The sequence below is a fragment of the Heptranchias perlo genome, chromosome 23 (assembly GCF_035084215.1).
Source record: "Heptranchias perlo isolate sHepPer1 chromosome 23, sHepPer1.hap1, whole genome shotgun sequence".
NCBI classification, from domain to species: domain Eukaryota; kingdom Metazoa; phylum Chordata; class Chondrichthyes; order Hexanchiformes; family Hexanchidae; genus Heptranchias; species Heptranchias perlo.
The window spans coordinates 136,231-162,096 of NC_090347.1; the positions used below are offsets into that span (position 1 = coordinate 136,231).

At 42.3% G+C, this 25,866-nt stretch overlaps 1 protein-coding gene across 2 annotated transcripts in view; it reads right to left on the minus strand.

The window, feature by feature from the left end:
- Positions 1 to 2,231: 2,231 nt before the first annotated feature.
- LOC137340984 ((E3-independent) E2 ubiquitin-conjugating enzyme UBE2O) overlaps positions 2,232 to 25,866 on the minus strand; it is a 107,431-nt gene continuing 83,796 nt past the window's right edge. For both annotated transcript variants that reach the window (XM_068003779.1, XM_068003778.1), the window contains exons 13-18: positions 25,110 to 25,202; positions 16,519 to 17,182; positions 14,746 to 14,882; positions 14,313 to 14,516; positions 8,556 to 8,613; positions 2,232 to 3,471 (exon numbers count right to left, since the gene is read on the minus strand). In XM_068003779.1, coding sequence (XP_067859880.1) covers positions 2,729 to 3,471; positions 8,556 to 8,613; positions 14,313 to 14,516; positions 14,746 to 14,882; positions 16,519 to 17,182; positions 25,110 to 25,202 — 1,899 coding nt within the window. In that variant the 3' untranslated portion in view covers positions 2,232 to 2,728. The remainder of the gene's footprint in view (positions 3,472 to 8,555; positions 8,614 to 14,312; positions 14,517 to 14,745; positions 14,883 to 16,518; positions 17,183 to 25,109; positions 25,203 to 25,866) is intronic.

The following is a 25,866-nucleotide window of genomic DNA, read 5'->3' on the forward strand; positions in this document are numbered from 1 at the left end:
ACCCATTATCCCTACTCTCTGTCGCCTTTCGCTCAGCCAACTTCCTAACCAAGTCCGTACTTTTCCCTCGATTCCATGGGCTTCTATCTTAGCTAACAGTCTCTTATGTGGGACCTTATCAAATGCCTTCTGGATGTCCATATAAATAACATCCATCAAAAATGAGGGGAGATCTTATTGAAACATAAGATCGAGGGGACTCGATAGGGCAGATGCTGAGAGGGTGTTACCCTCATGGGAGAGGGTGTTACCCTCATGGGGGAATGTAAAACTAGAGGGCATAGTCTCAAGAATAAGGGGTCGCCTGTTTAAGACGGAAATGAGGAGGAATTTCTTCTCCCAGAGGGTCGTGAATCTTTGGAATTCTTTACCCCAAAAAGCTGTGCAGGCTGAGTTAAACAAATTTTTGATCAGCGAGGGAGTCAAAGGATATGAGGAAAGGGCGGGAAAGTGGCATTCAGGTGAAAATCAGATCAGCCATGATCTCATTAAATGGCGGAGCAGGCTCGAGAGGCCGAATGGCCTACTCCTGCTCCTATCTCTTATGGTCTTATGGGAGATTTGATAGGTGTTCAAAAACATGAATGGTTTTGACAGAGTAAATAAGAAGAAACTGTTTCTAGTAGCAGAAGTGGTGTCCAGAGAACACAGATTTAAGGTGATCGGCAAAAGCCAGAGGGGAGAGGAGGAAACATTTATTGATTTATTTTTAAATGCAGCGAGTTGTTATGACCTGGAATGCACTGCCTGAAAGAGTGGTGGAAGCAGATTCAATATTTTCAGCCCTTCGAGCCTGCTCCGCCATTCAATATGATCATGGCTGATCCTCTATCTCAATACCATATTCCCGCTCTCCCCATACCCCTTGATGCCTTTTGTGTCTAGAAATCTATCTAGCTCCTTCTTAAATATATTCAGTGACTTGGCCTCCATAGCCTCCTGTGGTAGAGAATTCCACAGGTTCACCTCCCTCTGAAGAAATTTCTCCTCACTTCAGTCCTAAATGTCCTACCCCGTATCCTGAGACTGTGACCCCTCGTCCTGGACCCACCAGCCAGGGGAAACATCCTCCCTGCATCCAGTCTGTCTAGCCCTGTCAGAATTTTATATGTTTTAATGAGATGCCCTCTCATTCTTCTAAACTCGAGTGAATACAGGCCGAGTCGACCCAATCTCTCTTCGTATGACAGTCTTGCCATCCCAGGAATCAGTCTGGTGAACCTTCGCTGCACTCCCTCTATGGCAAGTACATCCTCTCATAGGTAAGGAGACCAAAACTGCACACAATACTCCAGGTGTGGTCTCACCAAGGCCCTGTATAACTGCACTAAGACATCCTTGCTCCTGTACTCAAATCCGCTTGCAATGAAGGCCAACATACCATTTGCCTTCCTAACTGCTTGCTGCACCTGCATGTTTGCTTTCAGTGACTGGTGTAAAAGGACACCCAGGTCCCTTTGAACATCAACATTTCCCAATCGATCACCATTTAAATAATACTGTTTTTCCTTCCGAAGTGGATAACTTCACATTTATCCACATTATACTGCATCTGCCATATATTTGCCCACTCACTCAACTTGTCTAAATCGCATACATATGGAAACTGACCCCACCACTATGGAAAGGGTCTGAAGAGCAGCACGTAAATGAGAAAAAGGGAGCAGGAATGGAACCTTGGGGCACTCAAAGGATGAGAAGAGAAGCTGTTGTTTTGGGGATGTGCTGGTTACATATTAAATAGGAGGGGAACCAAGAAAGGGCAACATTTTGTTAGAATAGAAACTGCATTGGGCAGATGCCCCATTTAATACATTCACATCCCGTGGGGAACCACAGCCTGTCAATAGGAGATTTTGATTTAACTCAATTCTGTACAGTCACATTAACATGGCATATTCATGGGTATTTACACCAACCTGAAGGGAATATCCTGCTTTACAACTCCAAATAACCACATGCTGGAGGCAACAGTAAAATCCCCTTACAACCCAATAAATAGCTTTGTAACCACCCAACTATAACAGGGCTAGACCCCAAAAGATAGCAATGTTGGGAGGACTTTACAACTCAGATAAAACAGTGTTCAATTTCAATCACCAAAATGTGTGTGTTAAGCATGCAGTAGATCCACTTATTTATTTTTATCATGTTACTGGAAGACCCAATAGGCAGTGTTAGTTGTAGTAATCTGTAATCATAATAAAAAATGAAGTCAAGATGTGGAAACCTTTATCCAGTGACATCCTTAAGGCCAATTTAATTGTAAAGTCTTATATTACACTAGTATAAGGCAACCAAAAATAAATTTTAAAAAAGCATACACTCACACAAACAATTTCTACATAAATAGGAAGCAACCAAGCATTCTGAACTTAATACAAGCCCACATCTGTAGACATTTAAATCTTGATTAAATACTGTGTACATCTCAAGCTACAAACTGAGGTTTAATGTTATTGGGAAAAACATTTATCAATGCATTTTTTACATCTCTTATAATCTCATTTTGCAGCCATTCTAAGACCATGGATGCAGTTTACCATATGTATCATGCTTTAAAATGCTCAGGCTGGGTGCTTTCCCCCCATTTGATGCTCATTAATCCTACTTCACTCCATATACAAAAAGTGCGCAGCCTTGATTTGCTCACTATCCTTTTGCTTTAATATTACACAATTATCAAAAGTCTAGAAAACTTTGTAAACCTGTGGCATAGATGTGGTGCTTATCGCTCCTCTCTCCTCTCTGGAATTCCAGACTCGATTAAGGTTGCCTTGTAGCGCTGTAGGCAGCCGCAGATGCTTTTTACAAACCCTTTGGAGAGGGGGAACAATGGGAAACCTATGTCAGGGTAACCACGCTTCTCAGGAAGGAAGCTCCTATAACTCTTGCGCCTTCTTTTTGGCTTGACAATAGCCTGTGATGAACCCTTCTGTTCAGAAGTTAGGGAGCATGTTTCAGCTGCAGCCTGCAGTTGCTCAGTAGAATCAGTCTCTAGACATATATTTTCATCTGAACCAGCTTCTAACAATCTCTGCTGCACATTACTCACATGAACTTCAGAATTTTCCACTCCAGACTCTTTAGTGGCCTGAACAGATTCAGCAACCATCTGTGCTGCAGATGGCGAGACATGCTCCACCTGACTATCAGCTGTATCAGAAGAGCAGATATGAACAGACATGTCTTCAGCACTATTACCAAGTTCTGTGCTTCTTTGGATCATTTCATTGATTTCCAGCCAAGACTCCATTCTGTACACAAGTCGCCATCCATTGGTATAGAAATGCTCCTTTATTTCCTGTTCAAATATTTCCACAAGTTTCTGAATGAGTTGAGTCATAGATTGCACCAGTTTTATGAGTGCCATCTCATTGTAGCAACGACTGTTCTCGTAACCCTCCTGAAGACCACGGTCACTATCAAACCCAGCCTCATTGTAATATGGTTCATTCACAAGGATCAGCCCTGTAAAATCAATCATGGAATATTTATAATTAGTTTGACATATCAGAAACATTCAACAGAGTTAACAGCAGAGAATGTAAAGCTGTTCATTGATCCCGGTGTTTCGGAAGGTCTGCGTCTCCAATATCCCCTAGCAGAAATACAGTTTTCATCTTTTTACATAGTTGGTCCACTTCAATTTTTTGTTCTAAAACTTTGTTACTAAGAAGCAGAGAATAATCTACATCAGTCCGTGTCCTTTAATATATTCGTTATCTCTGAACTTTTACACATTTTTCCAATCCTTATTTTAATTGTCATATATTTGCGGTCACTCCAAACATAGAAATTACCACATGGAAACCAGCCATTCAGCCCACCCAGTCTGTGTTGGTGTTTATCTTCCACACGAATGGTAACTTAATCCCATGTGCCTGCCTGTTCCCATATCCCTTTATTCCCACTTTCCTTCAACTATCTATCTGACCTGTTCTTAAATGTTGACAAAGTCGCTGCTTAAATCACTAACTCCAGTACTGCATTCAACAGTCTCATAACCCTCTTTGTAAAAGAGTTCCTCTTACTTTCTCCCCTAAATCTTATATTGAATCATATCTGTCCCCTTATTCTAGACCCCTTACCCACTAAAAATAGTGCTTCTATCTACTCTAACAACCCTTCATCACTTCAAACGTTTATCAAATCACTCTGTAATCCCTGTTCTAACAAAAATAACCTCAGTTTTCTAATCCTTTTATTTGTAGCAGACAGCATATTAATCAGCTAATTAAGCTGAGTCCAAAGATTAAACTTCAAACTATCCTGCTCTGTAAGGTTCAGTATTACACCGTGCACAACAGATACCAGAGTCACTGGGAGAACCATTCCAAGCCGGTCAATAGAAGATTAACTCCATATGGAAGTTATCCCTATGTAATTCAATTCTGTAAGGAGTTTGAAGGGATAATTTGAAAAATTGTGAAGTTAATAGGCTAAGAAATTTGTACTGTGGTCAAGACCCTAATGGCAAGCTTCTCCGTAAAACCAAACTGCATGCCCTCTACAAGTGTCAGTGAAATAACAGGCACTAGACAATTCTTTCCATGGAACTGTTTCAGATTCCAAGACAAACAAACATGGAAGATTAGAGGCAGTCACAAGCCTTCCTACCTGTACTTTCTCAAGAGAGACACAAAGCAAAATGCTAAATGCCACTGAATCCTTTGACCCAATCGACCCATCCCATTACTCCCTCAAGGGGAGTTTCCACCAATTAGTTTTGATTGGCAGAGGGGATTCCTGTTGAGGATAAAAAGACTACAGAATTCCACAAAGGAGCTTTCAAAGTCCCCAAATCTGGCTTTTGGCAACAAAAGAAATTACCTAACCAACAGAAACAGCTGAGAGAGAAACAATGGGGATAGCTGGGCAGGGAGTGAGAGAAACAATGGGGATAGCTGGGCAGGGAGTGAGAGAAACAATGGGGATAGCTGGGCAGGGAGTGAGAGAAACAATGGGGATAGCTGGGCAGGGAGTGAGAGAAACAATGGGGATAGCTGGGCAGGGAGTGAGAGAAACAATGGGGATAGCTGGGCAGGGAGTGAGAGAAACAATGGGGATAGCTGGGCAGGGATAGTTCATTCCAAATTTTAAAAAGACAAATAGAAGTTGTGCCACTCAGTGAATTAAGTTAGAAACTAAAAACTCATTCCCATTACACATCAGGCCAACTAAATACAAACAAAAATTGAACTCAAAGACACCACATTTTGCTGTTGTCAAATATTCTGCTGATACTTGGTATCTTGGGTCACAGTCTATTCATCCCACCTGTGCAGAGGGGCTGATCGCAATTTAAATCCTCAATAAGGTTTAAGATAAAGATTGAGAAGGACATAAGTAAGACAAAGACCAAGATAATAAATTGGAAAAAGCTGATTGAGGGATGAGAATGGAACTAGGAAAAATAAACTGGAAAAGTTTACTGACAAAAAAATAGAACAGCAGTGGGAAACATTTAAAAAAGATGATTAGAGGCCAGGAGAAATATATCCCGCTAAAAAATGACACCATGGATGAATAAAGAAATAAGGGCAAAATTGAAACTGAAGAAAAAGGCATAAACTAAGTCCGTAGACAACAAAGGAAAGAATGACGAAAGGGACTACTAAAAGGTTAGGAAAGAAGTCAAAAAAACAAATAGGAAGGCAAAACGAAACCACAAAATTAAATCATCAAGGAATATTAAAAAAATAGTAAAGTATTCTACAGACACAAAGCAAAAGAAAAATCAGGATAGGGATACACACGATTCATTATTTACCAGGGAGACTAATATGTTGGGTATGACATTAGAAAAAGATCAAAAAAGATGTAAAGACATTTAAGATAGAAAGGGGAGAGATAATTGATAAACTAATCAAACCTAGAGAGGATAAAACCCCTGGTCCAGATGGATTGCATCCGTGCATATTAAAATGTTAGGGAGGAGATAGCAGAGGCACTAATACATATATATAAAAATTCATTAGAAAAGGGAATAATGCTGGAGAACTGGCAGACAGCTAATGTGATTCCTATATTTAAAAAGGGAGATAGAACCAGTCCAAGGAACTAGAGACCAATTAGCTTAAGGTCAGTGGTGGGAAAGGTAATCGAATCCATAATCAAAGATGTAATAGAAAAACATCTACAAACCGAAAATATAACAAAGAATAGTCAGCAGGGATTTCAAAAGGGAAGGTCATGCTTGACCAACCTTATTGAATTCTTTGAAGAAGGTGTAGACAAGGGCAATGCAGTAAATGTAAGGTACTTGGATTTTCAAAAGGCCTTCGATAAGGTACCACGTAGTAGACTCATGACTAAGGTCAGAGCATGTGGAATCAGGGGACAAGTAGCGGAATAGATTGCAAGATTGCTACAAAACAGAAGAGAGAGTAGTTACTCAGACTAGCAAAAGGTGGGAAATGGTATTCCAAGGATCGGTGCTGGGACCACTGTTGTTCACCATATACATAAACGATCGGAGGTACAATTTCAAAATTTGCGGATGACACCAAATTGAAGGGGTATGGTTAATACTGAGGAGAACTGCGACAAAATACAGGAAGACATGAATAAACTTGCAGAATGAGTGTGTAATTGGCAAATGAATTTCATGAGGTGGTACATTTTGGTAGGAATAATAATGAGGCCACATAATCCTTGGAAAATAAGAGTAAACAAGGTAGAGGAGCAGAGGTACAGATACACAAATCACTAAAAGTAGCAATTCAGATTAATAAGACCATTAAAAAAAGCAAACCAAGCATTAGGGTCATTTCTAGAGGGATAGAATTGAAAAGCAGAGAAGTTATACTAAACTTGTACATAACCTTGGTTAGACCATACTTGAGTACCGTGAACAGTTCTGGTCTCCACACTATAAAAAGGATATAGAGGCACTGGAGAAGATGCAAAAAAATTTACTAGGAGGATACCAGAAATGAGAGGTTATACCCAACAGTGAAGATTGAGCAGGCTGGGGCTCTTTTCTCTAGAAAAAAGACTGAGGGGTGATCTGATAGAGGTCTTTAAGGTTATGAAAGGGTTTGATAGGATAGACAGAGATGATGTTTCCATTTGTGGGGGGAGGCCAGAACTAGGGGTCATAAATATAAGATAGTCACTAACAAATTCAATAGGGAATTCAGGAGAAACTTCACCCAGAGTGGTTAGAATGTGGAACTCACTACTACAAGGTGTAGAGGGGACTAGTAAAGATGCATTTAACGGGAAGCTAGATAAACACAAGGGAGAAAGGAATAGAAGGATATGTTGATAGGGTTAGATGAATAAGGGTGGAAGGAGGCTCACATGGAGCATAGACACCGGCATGGACCTGTCGGTAACCTTGTATTGATATGAGCACTTGGAGAAGACTAGATTTACTTGTCCATCTCAGTTCCCTAAGCAAAAAAGTTAAATTATAAAATGGCAGGAAAAAGAACAAATTAAAAAAAGAGTGATTCTTGGATGAAGCAGTATCTAGAAGCATAAATCCAAGTGCAACACATTACATGCTATGTGGATATGGAAATGATGGCTTCATTTGAATGCCATTCTTTAATTATAATCCTGCCTAAAACAAAATCAGTTGAAGGACACAGGCTCCCATTACACCAACATCACTGCTGCCCAGATACTAGCTGGCAACAAGCACATGTTCATCAAAAGTATGTCTCTTAAGGATGACTTGATTAATTGAAAGTGCATAAACTCACAGTTCTACCCTAGAGCAGAATGTATAGCACCAGCTTGTTTTTGTGCTGTACATTTTAAGTAATTTTTTGTAATATGCAAAATGTGCCAAAGGTCTTAGGGGTAGCCTGTGTAACACCTCTATTCAAGAAGGGAGAGAAGGATAGAGCAGTTAGTCCATTGTTAGTTGTGGGAAAACTAGCGAGTATTTAAAGATACATGGGATAATCATGGGCAGCCAGTAGAGATTTGTTAAAGGCAATATTCTCACAGGATGCCTGCACTTCCTTCCTTCTCATTTTCTCACCCTGCTGGAACCATCACCCATCTCTGCTTGTGATATGATTTTTTATCATGCGTCCAAAAACCCCTCCACTTGTCATATATGCCAGTGTTTCCTGCTCTTCTGCATGCACAGTAACTTTGATCATGTGAATGCAACTGGAGATTCTTCTTGCAAATATAAACTATCCAAGAACTTTCACAACCAGCAAGAACGAACAAGCTCATGGATGAGAACCAGAGGGCGACTGGTTCCTGTGGAACTATACCCCAGTTAGAGTCAGAACATTTGGCAGGTGGACCTGGAAGGGGCAGGGGTGCTTGTGTAATAAACATATCAAACTCTAAGACACTGCCAGGGAAGCTCAATTGAAGGTGCACAGCTAGAAAGAGAAGACATTCAAAGCCACGTCACATAATTTAGGTAAAAGTCATCAACTAACCATGAGAAAGGGATCAGGAAATACAGGATTCCTTTCCAGTATTCAGCAAAATCCAGAAAACTTGCAGCGTTTGCTGCATGTGTCCCTTAAGCAAATTGTCATAAATGCAACAAATTCAATACTTTTCTCGGCACTAACCTTGTATTGATATGAGCACTTGGAGAAGACTGGATTTACTTGTCCATCTCTCTGTTCCCTAAACCAAAAAGAAGTTAAATTATCAAATGGCAGGAAAGAGAACAAATTAAGTGATTCTTGGATGAAACAGTATCTAGAAACATAAATCCGAGTGCAACATGTTACATGCTATGTGGATATGGAAATGATGCCTTTATTTGAATTCCATTCTTCAATTATAATCCTGCCAAATAAAACAAAGGTTCAGTTGGAGGACACAGGCTCCCATTACACCAACATCACTGCTGCCCAGATACTAGCTGGCAACAAGCACATGTTCATCAAAACTATCGTTTGTTGTCTCATCAGGATGTCTTGATTAATTGAAAATGAATAAACTCACAGTCCTACCCTAGGGCAGATTATTCTGTCCGTCATAATTGGGCGAGAGAGAAAGAAATGAAAGAACCAGCACAAATGGGCCAAATGGCTTCCTTCTGTGTTGCATCATTCTATGATTTTATGCAAAAAAGAACTTCCATTTATTAAGTGCCTTTCACTACCTCAGGATGTCCAAAGCGCTTTACAGTCAATCAAGTACTTTTGAAGTGTAGCCACTGTTGTAATGTAAGAAGTGCGGCAGCCAATTTGCAAGGTCCCACAAACAGCAATGTGATAATGACCAGTAATCTGTTTTAATGATGTTGGTTGAGGGGTAAATATTGGCCAGGACACCAGGGAGAACTCCCCGACTCTTTTTCAAATAGTGTTGTGGGATCTTTTACATCCACCTGAAAGTCTCATCTGAAAGGTGGCACTTCAAACAGTGCAGCACTCCCTCAGTACTGCACTGGGAGTGTCAGCCTAGATTATGGGGCCCAAGTCTCTGGCGTGGGACTGAACATAAGAAATAGGAGCAGGAGTAGGCCAATCGGCCCCTCGAGCCTGCTCCGCCATTCAATAAGATCATGGCTGATCTGATCCTAAACTCAAATCTAAATTCATGTCCAATTTCCTGCACGCTCCCCGTAACCCCTAATTCCCTTTACTTCTAGGAAACTGTCTATTTCGGTTTTAAATTTATTTAATGATGTAGCTTCCACAGCTTCCTGGGGCAGCAAATTCCACAGACCACCTACCCTCTGAGTGAAGAAGTTTCTCCTCATCTCAGTTTTGAAAGAGCAGCCCCTTATTCTAAGATTATGCCCCCTAGTTCTAGTTTCACCCATCCTTGGGAACATCCTCACCGCATCCACCCGATCAAGCCCCTTCACAATCTTATATGTTTCAATAAGATCGCCTCTCACTTTTCTGAACTCCAATGAGTAGAGTCCCAATCTACTCAACCTCTCCTCATATGTCCACCCCCTCATCCCCGGGATTAACCGAGTGAACCTTCTTTGTACTGCCTCGAGAGCAAGTATGTCTTTTCTTAAGTATGGACACCAAAACTGTATGCAGTATTCCAGGTGCGGTCTCACCAATACCTTATATAACTGCAGCAATACCTCCCTGTTTTTATATTCTATCCCCCTAGCAATAAAAGCCAACATTCCGGTGGCCTTGATCACTTGCTGCACCTGCAAACTAACTTTTTGATTTTCTTGCAGTAGGACCCCCAGATCCCTTTGTACTGCAGTACTTTCCAGTTTCTTGCCATTAAGATAATAACTTGCTCTCCGATTTTTCCTGCCAAAGTGCATAACCTCACATTTTCCAATATTGTATTGCATCTGCCAAATCTCCGCCCACTCACCCAGCCTGTCTATATCCCCTTGTAGGTTTTTTATGTCCTCCTCACTCTCTACTTTCCCTCCCATCTTTGTATCATCTGCAAACTTTGATATGTTACACTCGGTCCCCTACTCCAAATCGTTAATATAGATTGTAAAGAGTTGGGGACCCAGCACCGACCCCTGCGGAACACCACTGGCTACTGGTTGCCAGTCCGAGAATTTACTATTTATCCCAACTCTCTGCTTCCTGTTAGATAACCAATCCTCCACCCATGCCAGAATATTACCCCCAATCCAGTGATTATTTATCTTGAGCAATAATCTTTTATGTGGCACCTTGTCGAATGCCTTCTGGAAGTCCAAATACACTACGTCCACTGGTTCCCCTTTATCCACCCTGTACGTTATGTCCTCAAAGAACTCAAGCAAATTTGTCAGACATGACTTCCCCTTCGTAAAGCCATGCTGACTTTGTCCTATTAAATTATGTTTATCAATTACGTTAAACCAACAACCTTCTGACTTAGAGGCGAGTGTGCTACCCACTGAGCCACGGCTGACATGACATAATATACACTTTTACCATCACATGACTCCTAAACAGTAAGTGTTGCATATCACCAAATATTCAAAAAATATTACAGAACAGGTTGCAATTCAATGCATTTATTACTAAAATGTTTAACACGAGCAGTTAGCAGCTCCCAGGGACAGTGCCCACGTGCTAAAATATTGGAGTTCAGCCTGGCCTGGCAAATAGTACAGATGCATTTAAGGGGAAACCAGATAAACATGAGGGAAAAAGGAATAGAAGGATCGGGTGAGATGAAGTAGGGTGGGAGGAGGCTAGTGTGGAATATAACAATGGCAAAGACCAGTTGGGCCGAATGGCCTGTTTCTGTGCTGTAGTTTCGATGTAACTCTTCCTCACTGTCATGCCAGGTGTGACATGGCCTAACTTGGTGTCTTCCTGTCTCCCAATCATGGATCCTGTGCACTGTAGCTGCAAAGCTCCCTGCTTAGCTGACAGTCAGACTTGACTTCACTCCTTACCAATTCCCACTCTTCCCAGTGCCCTGCAGCACCAGTTTCCAATGAGTCCCTCTTCATTCACAGATTCCAGCACGGAAGGCATACACAAAAGGTAAAAGCTGAGTTCTTAAATTACTAAAGATTGATAATGAGTAAGACACAAGAATTAGATTTCTTTTGGTATCTGACATGCATGGAAACCCATTGCCATGTTTAAGAGTTTTCAAACCAAACTACTGAGAAAACCACACAGCTAAGAGCTTGTTTGTCCAATATGGAGTGCACACTCTCCCTGTAGGGACATGCCCCACTCATCCTAATTCCAGAGAACTTGGGTACAGGTTCACAACAGCCAATGTTTAGGAACCCCAAAAGAGCACTGCCGACCTGTCTGGCCAACGTATTGGATTATCTTACCTGGCACAAAATGTTGACTGTTGCAATCTATTGCAGTTGTGTCACTTGGAGTCAATGGTCTCAGACCTGCGAACCTCCTCTTTCCCTCTCACCTCCTGCCCACATGGAAGAGTCAGTAGTTGGGCATTAAACACCTACCAAGCACTGGAAAGGGGGACCAGTCAGGGGGCCAAGTCTGTGTCAGGTGGGCGACATAGACCAGGAACTCATGAAAAACACAGTGAGTCACAACACTCACCATAAAATATGCAAGTTCATTGCCATCACCCACCTGACCCCAGAATCAATACCAATTAATGGCAATTCCAGTAGATGGCAGTGCAGGGCAACCAAACCCTGGTATATGAGTAGATTTCTAAAAGGCAGGGACCAACTTATTTATCCTGTTAATTCATCACGGAATTCTACAAAGGAAATGCGGTGGATGTATCCTAAAATGTTATTTTCTGAAAGAAATCTATCTAATTTGTAATAAAATGAACCAATATCAATTGCTTCCACTGTCTCCCTAGGGAGTCTGCACAATAGATTGACTACTCACTCACTGAAATATTGTTTCTGCATAGTAGTTTTGAATTTACCCCCTTCAAGCGCAGGCAGTGTCCTCTCGTTCTACTGTTCTGGACATGGTCGACATTATCTAGTCCCTTTACAACCCTAAAAATTGCAATCATATCACCCACCAACCTTCTCTTTTCCAGTGAGAACATGCCCAATTTACATAATCACTCCTCATATTCCAATCCCTCCATCCCAATCATTCTGGTTGCTCTCTCCTGTATCCTTTCAATAGCTAGACAACATAAAACTGGAGTGGAAACAAGGTCCAGTCTCTCCTACCCATTGCTCATTTGCTCCACCGGATGAAGAACTTGTCAGACCAAGATACATCTTCAAAATGATATATGTTAGGAACAAAAGGAAACTGAAGAGAGTACCGCTTAAACTCAAGTACAGCTAGCAATCAAACATACTTTTACAAAAAAGAACTGAGTATTTGTATTTGAATTGAATGGCTCGGCCCATTCCTGGGAGCAATCTCAAACACTTTGTATGACCCAAGAGATATTATCCCATCTAAAAACACCCACTTGATGCCATGCTTGAACAATTCAACTGTTGCCAATTAGTAACAGCGCTTCGAACACAGTAAACAATCAGGAAAACGAAGTTGCAATCTAGGCATTTACACATGTACATCTGAAATATCAGTAACAGACACATTGTTTGGATGCTCAGCAGCCCAGCAAACTGAAGTTGTTATTTTAACTCCATTTGTCCAGTGACAAGATAACACATCAGACAAAATTGCTTAATTTTTGTCCCTAGTTATGACGACAGACTGGAGAAGTTGGGTTATTTTCATTCGTGCTGCAAAGATTCAGGGCTGACCAGAGAGGTCTTAAAGATTTTGACAGTTATAAGGTAAATAGTGATGGACTGTTTTCACTGAATGATGGGATGACAGTGAGGGAGGGGGGGAAAGAAAATCACAAGAATAATTAAAATGAGGTTAGAAAAAGCTTCTTCACATAGATGGTAGTTAGAATCTGCCACAAGTCATTGCTGAAGCATAGTCCATAATTTTCTTTTTAAGGGAATTAGGCAGCTGCTTGAAAAAAAACATTAAAAGGTGAGGGAGAGCAGAGTGGGATTAGAGAAGATGAAAAAAAACAGGGAATACCTGATGGGCTGAAGGGGCTATTTGTGCTGTAATAATCCGTGATTCTAGAAAGTGGGGATAAGCGAAGGCAATTACAGGAAGATAAGTTTTGTCTGATCATCTGAGATCAATTAGTACTATAAAAATCTGCTTCTTTGTAATACCAGTTATGGTATCTGTAGATATATAAAATTTAAGTTCTGACAAATACTCTCTACCAAAAACCTTCACTTGTATTTTCTTTCAGACGTTCAGATATACTGTACACCATTAGTTTCCACTATTTTTGTTATAAATGTTATAACCTGCATCAAAATACAATAAATATCAGGACAAGTGAAGCTGACTGTGTAACTTATTATCAGGTCACCAGTGGGATGTGCTACCCAGCGAATAGATCCATTACTAGGTATACAATGCTGCACTCACCATAGAATCTTAAAGCACAGCCATTCGGCCCATCGTGCCTGTGCCAGCTCTTTGTAACAGCTATCCAATTAGTCCCAATCCCCTGCTCTTTTCTCCCCTTCAAGTATTTATCCAATTCCCTTTCGCAAAATACTGAATCATCTTCCACCTCCCTTTCAGGCAGCGCATTCCAGATCACAACTCGCTGCGTTAAAAAAAAAATTCTCCTCATCTCCCCTCAGGTTTCTTTTGTCAATATCTTAAATCTATCTCCTCTGGTTATCGACCCTCCCACGCTATCAAAATCCTTCATAATTTTGAACGCCTCTATTAAATCTCACTGTAACCTTCTCAGTTCTAAGGAGAACAACCTGTTTCTCTAGTCTCCATGTAACTCTCTACGGTCCATGGGACCAGAACACTCATTGCTGCTAACTGGGACCTTTCCACAATTTCTACTCTGAACGTACTCCAGTAAATCCATATCCAACATTGCCAACAAATAGCTAATTCATTGCATACCTTTCCAATCCACGTTCCCAGCAGACTGACGCATACTTTGCCATTATCGTACAGGTTAGGATTGAGACGGCCGCTGCACTGAGAAATATAACGGAAAAGCGGAGGGACTGCAGGATAAACATTGGGAAGCTGGATATCAAAGAGAAACAGTCCATCGTCATAGGGAGTGCGTGTTGGGCCTTTGATTAGTGCTGAGAACAGGTCCTATGGAAAGAAAAGAAGTTACTGACCTGACATTCACTGGACAACTCCCCGTGAATATCTACGCATTGGATACAAGTGTGGGGAAAGTATATAGGTTTCCCACCCCCCCCCCAACCCACTTTAAACATCAATGTTAACATAACCAAGACTGCTGCTTAAGGCACTGTAGTTGGAGGTGGTTATTTCTACACAATAGTGAAACCCTTTGGGAGTTGCGGCTCAGACTTGCCATTCTGTCCTCGAAGGTTTTGACCATGATACCATCAGGAAGTGCAGTAGCGAGCAGTGCCATCTCTTTTCTCACAGTGCTGAAAAATTTCTTTGGATCTGCTGGCTGGAATTCCATTTTTTTGAATGCGTGGCTCTCTAAACGAGACGACAGAATACAAGGAAAGACAAACACTTTCTGTATCATACCAAATCATAAGGATTTTGTTTGTGGTTGATGGACAAGAAAATAAGAACTTGCATTTATAAAGCATCATTAACATAGAAAAACATCCCAAGGAGCTTCATAGATCACTAATCAGACAAAAATAATGTCTGATTTATTAGAAGTGTACCAACATATATTCATAATAGCCTGCAAGTGACAGAAAATCCCTGCAGCAAAGCTCACCACAAAATGTTGAATGCACTGCCACCATTTACCTGAAATAGAAACATCTGAACAGGAGGAGGCCATTCAGCCCCTGTTATTCAATCAGATCATGGCTGATCTGTAGCTCAACTCCATTTACCCGCCTAGTCTCCATATCCCTTGATACCTTAACCCAACAAAAATCTATCAATCTCAGCCTTGAAAGCTCCAATTGACCCCCCCGCATCCACTTTTTGGGAGAGAGAAGTCCAGATTTCCACTACTGTGAAAAAATGCTTCCTGACTTCATCCCAAACGGCCTGGCTCTAATTTTATTATGGCTCTTCATTCTGGACTCTCCCACCAGAGGAAATAGTTTTTCTTTATCTACCCAATCACATCCTTTAATCATCTTAAACACCTCAATTAGATCACCCCTTAATCTTCTATATTCAAGGGAATACAAACGATGTTTATGCAATGTATCCTCATAATTTAATGCTTTAAGCCCCAGTATCGTTCTAGCGAATGTGCGCTGCCACTCCTCCAAGGACAAATCACGTTATTACTTAAATACAATTGGAACCCCACCTCGTTGTGTTGAGGAAACAAGGACAGGTGGTCAGCCCAGAAGACTAGCCCAGGTCCAGTCCTTAAAACAGCTATCCTCAATTATGCAGTCCAGTGCAGGCACAACTGATGCTCTGGCTGTGATACAGTCGAAGGTACTGCCCTGACTTTGATTTCACAAATTGTCATCTGGTTTTAATGGGGGCAAAAACAAAAAACCTACAGGTACATTGAATGCAGGAGTTGGGATGTCTTGTTGAAGTTGTACAGGGCATTGGTGAGGCCACACTTGGAGTACTGTGTACAGTTCTGGTCACCCTATTATAGAAAGGATATTATTAAACTAGAAAGAGTGCAGAAAAGATTTACTAGGATGCTACCGGGACTTGATGGTTTGACTTATAGGGAGAGGTTAGATAGACTGGGACTTTTTTCCCTGGAGAGTAGGAGGTTAAGGGGTGATCTTACAGAAGTCTATAAAATAATGAGGGGCATAGATCAGGTAGATAGTCAAAATCTTTTCCCAAAGGTAGGGGAGTCTATAACGAGGGGGCATAGATTTAAGGTGAGAGGGGAAGAGATACAAAAGGGTCCAGAGGGGCAATTTTTTCACTCAAAGGGTGGTGAGTGTCTGGAACGAGCTGCCAGAGGCAGTAGTAGAGGCGGGTACAATTTTGTCTTTTAAAAAGCATTTGGACAGTTACATGGGTAAGATGGGTATAGAGGGATATGGGCCAAGTGCAGGCAATTGGGACTAGCTTAGTGGTATAAACTGGGCGACATGGACATGTTGGGCCGAAGGGCCTGTTTCTATGTTGTAACTTCTATGATACAGATTTTGAATTTTCTTACCAGGCACAGACTCAAGTACAGAGAAGACTTCACCTTTTGCACTAGTGAACGTCACACCAGGTTTGCTGCTCTGTTGACAAAGTACAGGTGTGTCACTGGACCACTCGGACTTTGCGGGGGTCTGCACCTCCAGTCTTTCTTCTTTGTTCTCCGTTTCTACAACAGCCTCCATCTTCTCTTCCTCCACTATGGCCACATTGTCCAGAGTCTTCTGCAGAGTTTCCTGCAGTTTCTTGATATCATCTCGGAATTTCTTATCCTTGGTTTGCTTTTCTGGCTCAACTGTAGGGGATGCAGCAGAACCCGTCAACAGCTGCTCCACGGTCATATTCTTTAGACTTTCCAAAATCTTGATGGCCTCTTTTATCTCATGGAAGCCTTTGGGAGATCCATCTTTTGTAACTTTCTCAAGACTTGTGCTACTTGAAGCTGCTCCAGCCTCAGCCTGCTCCACCTCAGTCTTACTTTCTTCAGATTGTGCTGCTACCTCGATTCCAACTTCAAGTGCCTCACTGCCCTTTACATTTTCGTCCTCAGTCACACCATCGTCCGTTTCCCAACTATCACTCTCATCTTCCCACTCATCAGATGTTGCTCCAGCAGAGCTACCGTCGAGAGAGTCCAGGTCAGATTCCTCAATGTCAGACTCGACATTATACAGATGCTATCAAAAAAAGGAGAGAGAAGTTACTCAAATTTAAAGATGGCTCACTACTTTCTAATGCTCCATAATTTAGGTTAGGAGTAATGACATAGAAAGAGAAAAGGCCACTTGACCCTATCAAGCCCAGCCCTTCCACACACTATGTACAATCTACCCCTCCATCTAATCTCCGAAGGCTCTTCAGAAACACTCCATTGTTCTTAAAAGGTTATCAAATAGAAACTCCAGAACACTGATTGAATTCTGGCCTCTTACCATCCAGAGAATATCCTCTCCCTGATCCAAGCAGCAGAAGTGATATTCTATTTGATCATTTCAATTTATTTCTTTCTCTAAAAATTCCCAGTCCCATTTACAACCAGATGTGTAACCAGCACTTGGCTGAAGGAGTTCATTTAAATCAACCTCAGTTGCTTTTGCTGGGAGTCTGTACCCCACACATCCATTCCAGATTGGGAAGGGGAATTTTAAAAAAAATCAGTGGCACCAGAGGCTCATTAACTGTGAGCTCACAGTCCAAGTCAAATATCTGTGCAGGTCTACAACACCTCTGCCTTTCAACATGTAAAAGATCTGGGCCAGGTCTCCTTTAAATCATCTTTTGTCCAATGAAAAGTAATTAAGTTTATTAGTCTCCCCTCATAACTTGGATCCAAAGGATCAATTTATTGCTCTTCTCAGGCCCTTCTCCAATGCATCAATGTCCTTTTGACTAAGATGCCCAAAACATTCCAAAAGTGACTTCACCATTTGTCTATACAAGGTCAGAATAGTTTGTTTGGATGTGGTCAAATTCTGTTGAAATCACATTTGATTAACTGGGTGCTAACAGCATTTCATTACCTAGCAATCTCAGCACTTGCTTCAGATTCCAACCTCAACTCCAGATAAAGGGATGGCCCATCTGGTTATTTTTTTATTATTCGTTCATGGGATGTGGGCATCGATGGCAAGGAAACATTTATTGCTCATCCCTAATTGCCCTCGAGAAGGTGGTGGTGAGCCGCCATCTTGAACCGCTGCAGTCAGAGTGGTGAAGGTTCTCCCACAGTGCTGTTAGGAAGGGAGTTCCAGGATTTTGACCCAGTGACGATGAAGGAACGGCGATATATTTCCAAGTCGGGATGGTGTGTGACTTGGAGGGGAACGTGCAGGTGGTGTTGTTCCCATGTGCCTGCTGCCCTTGTCCTTCTAGGTGGTAGAGGTCGCAGGTTTGGGAAGTGCTGTCGAAGAAGCCTTGGCGAGTTGCTGCAGTGCATCCTGTGGATGGTACACACTGCAGCCACTGTGCGCCGGTGGTGGAGGGAGTGAATGTTTAGGGTGGTGGATGGGGTGCCAATCAAGTGGGCTGCTTTGCCCTGGATGGTGTCAAGTTTCTTGAGTGTTGTTGGAGCTGCACTCATCCAGGCAAGTGGAGAGTATTCCATCACACTCCTGACTTGTGCCTTGTAGATGGTGGAAAGGCTTTGGGGAGTCAGGAGGTGAGTCACTCGCCAGAGAATACCCAGCCTCTGACCTGCTCTTGTAGCCACAGTATTTATGAGGCTGGTCCAGTTAAGTTTCTGGTCAATGGTGATCCCCAGGATGTTGATGGTGGGGGAATTGGCGATGGTAATGCCATTGAATAGCGAGGGGAGGTGGTTAGATTCTCTCTTGTTGGAGATGGTCATTGCCTGGCACTTGTCTGGCACAAATGATACTTGCCACTTATCAGCCCAAGCCTGGATGCTGTCCAGGTCTTGCTGCATGCGGACACGGACTGCTTCATTATCTGAGGGGTTGCGAATGTAACTGAACACTGCAATCAGCGAGCATCCCCATTTATGACCCTATGATGGAGGGAAGGTCATTGATGAAGCAGCTGAAGATGGTTGGGCCGAGGACACTGCCCTGAGGAACTCCTGCAGCAGTGTCATAGGGCTGAGACGATTGGCCTCCAACAACCACTACCATCTTCCTTTGTGCTAGGTATGGCTCCAGCCACTGGAGAGTTTTCCCTGAATCCCATTGACTTCAATTTTACTAGGGCTCCTTGGTGCCACACTCAGTCAAATGCTGCCTTGATGTCGAGCACAGTCACTCTTACCTCACCTCTGGAATTCAGCTCTCGTCCATGTTTGGACCAAGGCTGTAATGAGGTCTGGAGCCAAGTGGTCCTGGCGGAACCCAAACTGAGCATTGGTGAGTAAGTGCCGCTTTATAGCGCTGTCGATGACACCTAGCATTAGCATTTCTAATGACTGCAAGGTGTAAGGAAAGCAACAGAAATGAGCTATGCTGGAGTCCTACCTTGGGGTGGTGGGAATACAAAGAGGAAGAAAAGGAGTTACCAATTCAGTAAAGCTGAGTCACACCTCTTGGGTTTGGCATCATGTGGAGTACAACTCCATCATAGCATCTTAAACCAACCTGGAGTTTATCTAAATGTTCAGAATGTGGACTTCCCAGTCTGCACTCCCTCAACACTTCAATTTATGCTGCAGGGAGAGAAGTCTGTGCATGGATCTAACTCCACTGGCATGCCGCTCACTCCTGGGCAGAGGGCACAACTCTAAAAGGGGTAAAGGAACAGAGACCTGTAGGTATATGTGCACAAATCGCTGAAGGTGGCAGGGCTCGTTGAGAAAGTGGCTAAAAAAGCATAAGGGATCCTGGGCTTTATAAATAGAGGCATAGAGCACAAAAGTATGGAAATCATGATGAACCTTTATAAAACACTGGTTCGGCCACAGCTGGAGTATTGTGTCCAATTCTGGGCACCGCACTTCAGGAAAGATGTGAAGGCCTTAGAGGGTGCAGAAGAGATTTACTAGAATGATTCCAAGGATGAGGGACTTTGGTTACGTGGACAGACTGGAGAAGCTGAGGTTATTCTCCTTGGAACAGAGAAGGTTGTGAGGAGAATTGATAGAGGTATTCAAAATCATGCAAGGTCTAGACAGAGTAGATAGAGAGAAACTGTTCCCATTGGCAGAAGGGTCAAGGACCAGAGGACGTAGATTTAAGGTGATTGGCAAAAGAACCAAAGGTGACATGAGGAAAAACTTTTTTACACAGCGAGTGGTTATGATCTGGAATGCACTGCCTGAGGGGGTGGTGGAGGCAGATTCAATCGTGGCCTTCAAAAGGGAACTGGATAAGTACTTGAAAGGAAAAAAATTGCAGAGCTACGGGGATAGGGTGGGGGAGTGGAACTAGCTGGATTACTCAGCTGGCGCGGGCTTGATGGGCCAAATGGCCTCCTTCCATGCTGTAACCTTTCTATGATTCTAATTGTAGCCAGGCAGTGTAAACATGTCTGACTGGTACCTGTACTGCAGCTACAGTATAAATGCAGCAACAGTAATATTGAGGAAATCTCCAGGATGCAAGCGTGCCACATGTAATTGGTATCAACTTCTTTACCCTCCTTGGTTTTGATGTGCAGGGTGGAAATATGTTTTCAGTGAGGTGATGCTGAGTAATGGAAGACTTTGGGCATCCACCACTGATGTAATTTACTCCCAGCTTAAATGAGATGGAGTAAAGTTCTCTCTACACAGGTGAGGTGCAGCATCCCCAATGAGATGCCTTAATTACTAACTCAGAAGTACACCTCCTGTCTGTGATCTTTTTCCACCTCAACAAAAATCCTTCTGGCCTTTGAGACAGATTGCAACCTTATTAAATGATGGGGGTTTTGTGCTGTGGCCCTGCACATACCAAGAACTTGGCAGGAGACCACACCAACTCATTAGAGATTCCAGTGGCCTGAACTAGATTCAAAGCCATGTCTTATTTGATGGGACAGAGTCCATCCAATTTCCTCCCAGTCTCCATTAATAATGCATTACTCCATCATTGCAATTATTATTTGTGCAAATATCAGCCACTAGATTCAACCAAAGTGCAATCTAAACACATTCAAACAGCAAATACTTGGGAATCTGTGCAATGGGAAGCTACAGCACCAAATAATTTAGGCGAGTGTTAGAGGATCTATCCCCTGCACCTGTTCCAATTCAATAGACAATTACCAAAATAGACTCTTTCCTGTGAAATACTGAGCAGCACAGATTGTACCCTATCATGTTATGTTGGAAGGAAAGCCAAAAGGAACATGGATTCAAATGTTGAGGATATATAGCTCAATGTATACAAGCTAGGCCCAACTAGATGCATAACTCAGGTACAGACTTCACTACTTGGGGCAATATTCAAGTGAACTTATTAAAATGATTTGACATTTCAGTCCCACAAAAACCCTCACTTATCAAAACTGTTAGCAAAAGGTTAATCAAATGGGACTGCTATTGATTTCTCTTCAAATTAATTTAACAGTGTTGAGTAACTTCAATTGGAGCTGATCTGGCTAGCAGTGTGATTATTCCTTTGATACAGACAGACCCTGTAATAAGATTTTGAGGTTGTAGGTGCGAGTGAGTATGTAGACTGAACGCCACCTTATAAATTACTCATCTTTCAACTTCACGGGGACACAATTTCATGGTGGTTAGATGTTTGTAAAGGCGATTGTATTGATACATAAACAACTGTCTGCAGAGGCCACGCTGGAAGGAGACATCTGTCGCAAGGAATGCGGCCTAGGGTGATAGAAAAGTAACACGTGCATAGGTGGCTTAGATTGCCTTTGATGGGTCTGTAACTGATTTCATCCTACGGATTTGATTGACAGATTGATCAGGATATGTAAAACTGAAGTCATTAACAGGAGGCATGAAAGGAACATTAGGTAATACTAAAACCTAACAGGATTGGGGAAAAATGATTAGTCGTTGTGGGAAGATTAGCCGACCGCTTCGCTGTTAACGTATGAATTCTCTGGGTTAAAAACTCGTAAGTGCTATTGTTAAGTGTATGTTTACCAATTGTCAATAATAATTAACATAGGCTTAATAAATCTGTGACTATAGAATCATAGAAAGTTACAGCACAGGAGGCCATTCGGCCCATCGTGTTCGTGCCAGTTGAAAAAGAGCTATCCAGCTTAATCCGACTTTCTAGCACTTGGTCCATAGCCCTGTAGGTTTCGGCACTTCAAGTCCACATCTAAGTACTTTTCAAATGAGTTGAGGGTTTCTGCCTCCACCACCCTTTCAGGCAGTGAGTTCCAAACCCCAACCACCCTCTGGGTGAAAAAATTCTCCTCAGCTCCCCTCTAATACTTCTCCCAATCATTTTAAATCTTTGCCCCCTGGTCACTGACCCCTCTGCTAAGGGAAATAGGTCCTCCCTATCCATTCTTTTAGGCCCCTCCTAATTTTATACACCTCAATTAAGTCTCCCCTCAGCCTCCAAAGAAAACAACCCCAGCCTATCCAATCTTTTCCCATAGCTAAAATTTTCCAGCTCTGGTAACCACCTCAAATCTCCTCTGTACCCTCTCTAGTACAATCACATCTTTCCTGTAATGTAGTGATCAGAACTGTACACAGTACTCAAGCTGTGGCCTAACTAGCATTTTATACAGTTCAAGCATAAACTCCCTGGTCTTATAACTATGCCTCAGCTAATAAAAGGAAAGTATCCTGTATGCCTTCTTAACCATCTTGTCTACTTGTCCTGCCACCTTCAGGGATCTGTAGACATGCACTCTATGGTCCGTCTACACCTCTCAGTATCCTCCCATTTATTGTGTACTCCCTTGCCTTGTTTGCCCTCCCCAAATGCATTACCTCACACTTCTCTGGATTGAATTCCATTTGCCACTTTTCTGCCCACCTGACCAGTCCATTGATATCTTCTTGCAGTCTACAGCTTTCCTCCTCACCTTCAACCACACAGCCAATTCTTGTATCATCTGCAAATTTCTTAATCATGCCCCCTACATTCAAGTCCAATTCATTAATATATACCACAAAAAGCAAGGGACCTTGTACTGAGCCCTGCGGCACCCCACTGGAAACAGCCTTCCAGTCACAAAAACACCCGTCGACCATTACCCTTTGCTTCCTGCCATTGAGCCAATTTTGGATCCAACTTGCCACTTTCCCTTGGATCCCATGGGCTTTGTACTTTTTTGACCAGTCTGCCATGTGGGACCTGGTCAAAAGCCTTGCTAAAATCCATGTAGACTACTAACGTGTTACCCTCATCGACCCTCCTTGTTACAGCCTCAAAAAAATCAAGTTAGTGAGACACGACCTTCCCTTAAATCCATGCTGACTGTCCTTGATTAACCCGTGCCTTTCTAAATGACAATTTATGCTGTCCCTCAGAATTGATTCCAATAATTTGCCCACCACTGAGGTTAGACTGACTGGCCTATAATTACTCTGTCTATCCCTTTCTCCCTTTTTAAAACAATGGTACAATGTTAGCAGTCCTCCAATCCTCCGGCACCACGCCTGTAGCCAGGGAGAATTGGAAAATGATGGTCAGAACCTCCACTATTTCCTCCCTGGCTTCTCAACAGCCTGGGATACATTTCATCCAGGCCTGGTGATTTACTTACTTTCAAAGATGCTAAACCCCTTAATACTTCTTCTCACTATGTTTATCCCATCCAATATTTCACACTCCTCCACAACTATAATCTCTGCACGTTCCTCTCTTTTGGTGAAGACAGACGCAAAGTATTCATTAAGAACCGTACCCACATCTTCCGTCTCCACACATAGGTTACCTTTTTGGTTTCTAATAGGCCCTACTTTTTCCTTAGTTATTCTCTTGCTCTTTATATATTTATAAAACATCTTGGGTTTTCCTTTATTTTACTTGCCAGTATTTTTTCATGCCCTCTTTGCTTTCCTAATTTCCTTTTTAATTTCACCCTTACACTTTCTATACTCCTCTAGGCTTTCTGCAGTATTGAGCTCGACATCTGACATAAGCTTCCCTTTTTTGCCGTATCTTATCCTGTATGTTCGTCGTCCAGGGGGCTCTAGATTTGGCAGTCCCACCCTTTTTCTTTGTGGGAACATGTTTGTTCTGAACCCTCACTATCACCCCCTTGAATGCCTCCCACTGTTCTGACATTAATTTATCTTCAAGTAGCTGTTTCCAGTTCACTTTTGCTAAATCACTTCTCAGCTTAGTAAAATTGGCCTTTCCCCAATTGAGAACTTTTCATCCTGTTCTATCTTGATCCTTTTCCATAACTATGCTAAATCTAACTGAATTATGATCACGACCAGCAAAGTGCTCTCCCATTGATACTACTTCTACCTACCCAGCTTCATTCCCTAAAATGAAGTCCAGAACTGCCCCCCCTCTTGTTGGGCTTGCTATGTAGTGGCTAAAAAAGCTATGTTTCTGTAATATCTAAGATATCATACTTCTATATGTGTATCTGTGCCCTCAGCTCAATTGCCTTATTCACTAGACTCCTTGCATTGAAATATATATCATTGAGCACTGCCAAACTCTTTTGTCGCCTTTGTTTCCTCTGCCTTCCAAACTCACTTACTAATTTTTTGTCTTCCCTTTCCACCTCTGCTTCTCTCCCTTCTGAATCTAGGCTGAGGTTCCCATCCACCTGCCAAGCTAGTTTAAAACCTCTCCAATAGCACTAGCAAACCTCCCCACAAGGATATTGGTACCAGCCCTGTTGAGGTGCAACCCGTCTGGCCCGTACAGGTCCCAATGCTCCAGGAATCTAAAGCCCTCCTCCCTGCACCATCTCTCCAGCCATGCATTCATCCTCCTATTTCTATACTCACTAGCGTGTGGCACTGGGAGTAATCCAGAGAGTAATACCTTTGAGATCCTGATTTCTTTCCTAGCTCTTTAAATATCTACCTCTAATGCTGTGAACCCTATTATTTTGAGGAGTCTTACAAGAACATCCATTCTCCAACAAAAACCTTCCACTATATCCTCAAACAGGCAGCAGAATGAGTCAATATAACCTATACTTAAGCTCGAATGAGCACGGATATTCCTTCCATCCCTAAACCGATCCCACTGGCACTGGATAGTTTCTTACCTGAGGTAGTATGCTGGATTTGGAGTTATCGGCCCAGACTACTTCAACCTTGCCACTAACATCAACTCGAGACACCTGACCAACAGAAGGTTCCTAAAGTAGGAGAGAATTGTTCAGTCCAAATGTACAAATCCTGCTTTTCACATCAAATACTACCTAGTTTCTCCAAAAATTGCAGGCTACAGAGGTGGGGCAGTGGACTGCTCCAAGTGACTTCTCAGGATCAATCGAAGTCTCTGCACTCCCTTCATCCAACACGTTGCTTCTTTATTAAACCATTTTTAAAAAAACAGAACACGTACATTGGGAGAATGGCCCACATATTTAACCTCACCTCTTATAGAATTTACAGAATAGAAACAGGCCATTCGGCCCAACTGGTCTCTGCCAGTGCTTATGCACTACACCAGCCTCCTCGTACCTTACTTTATCTCACCTTATCAGCATATCATAGGAACACAGGAACAGGAGCAGGGCATTCAGCCCCTTGTTCCTGCTCCACCATTTGATAAGATCATGGCTGATCTGTGATCTAACTCCATATACCCACCTTTGGCCCATATCTCTTAATACCTTTGGTTGTCAAAAAGCTACATCTCAGATTTAAATTTAGCAATTGAGCTAATATCAATTGCCATTTGCGGAAAATAGTTTCAAACTTCTACCACCCTTTGTGTGTTGAAATGTTTTCTAATCTCACTCCTGAAAGGTCTGGCTCTAATTTTTAGACCCCCTACTCCGAGAATCCCCAACCAGT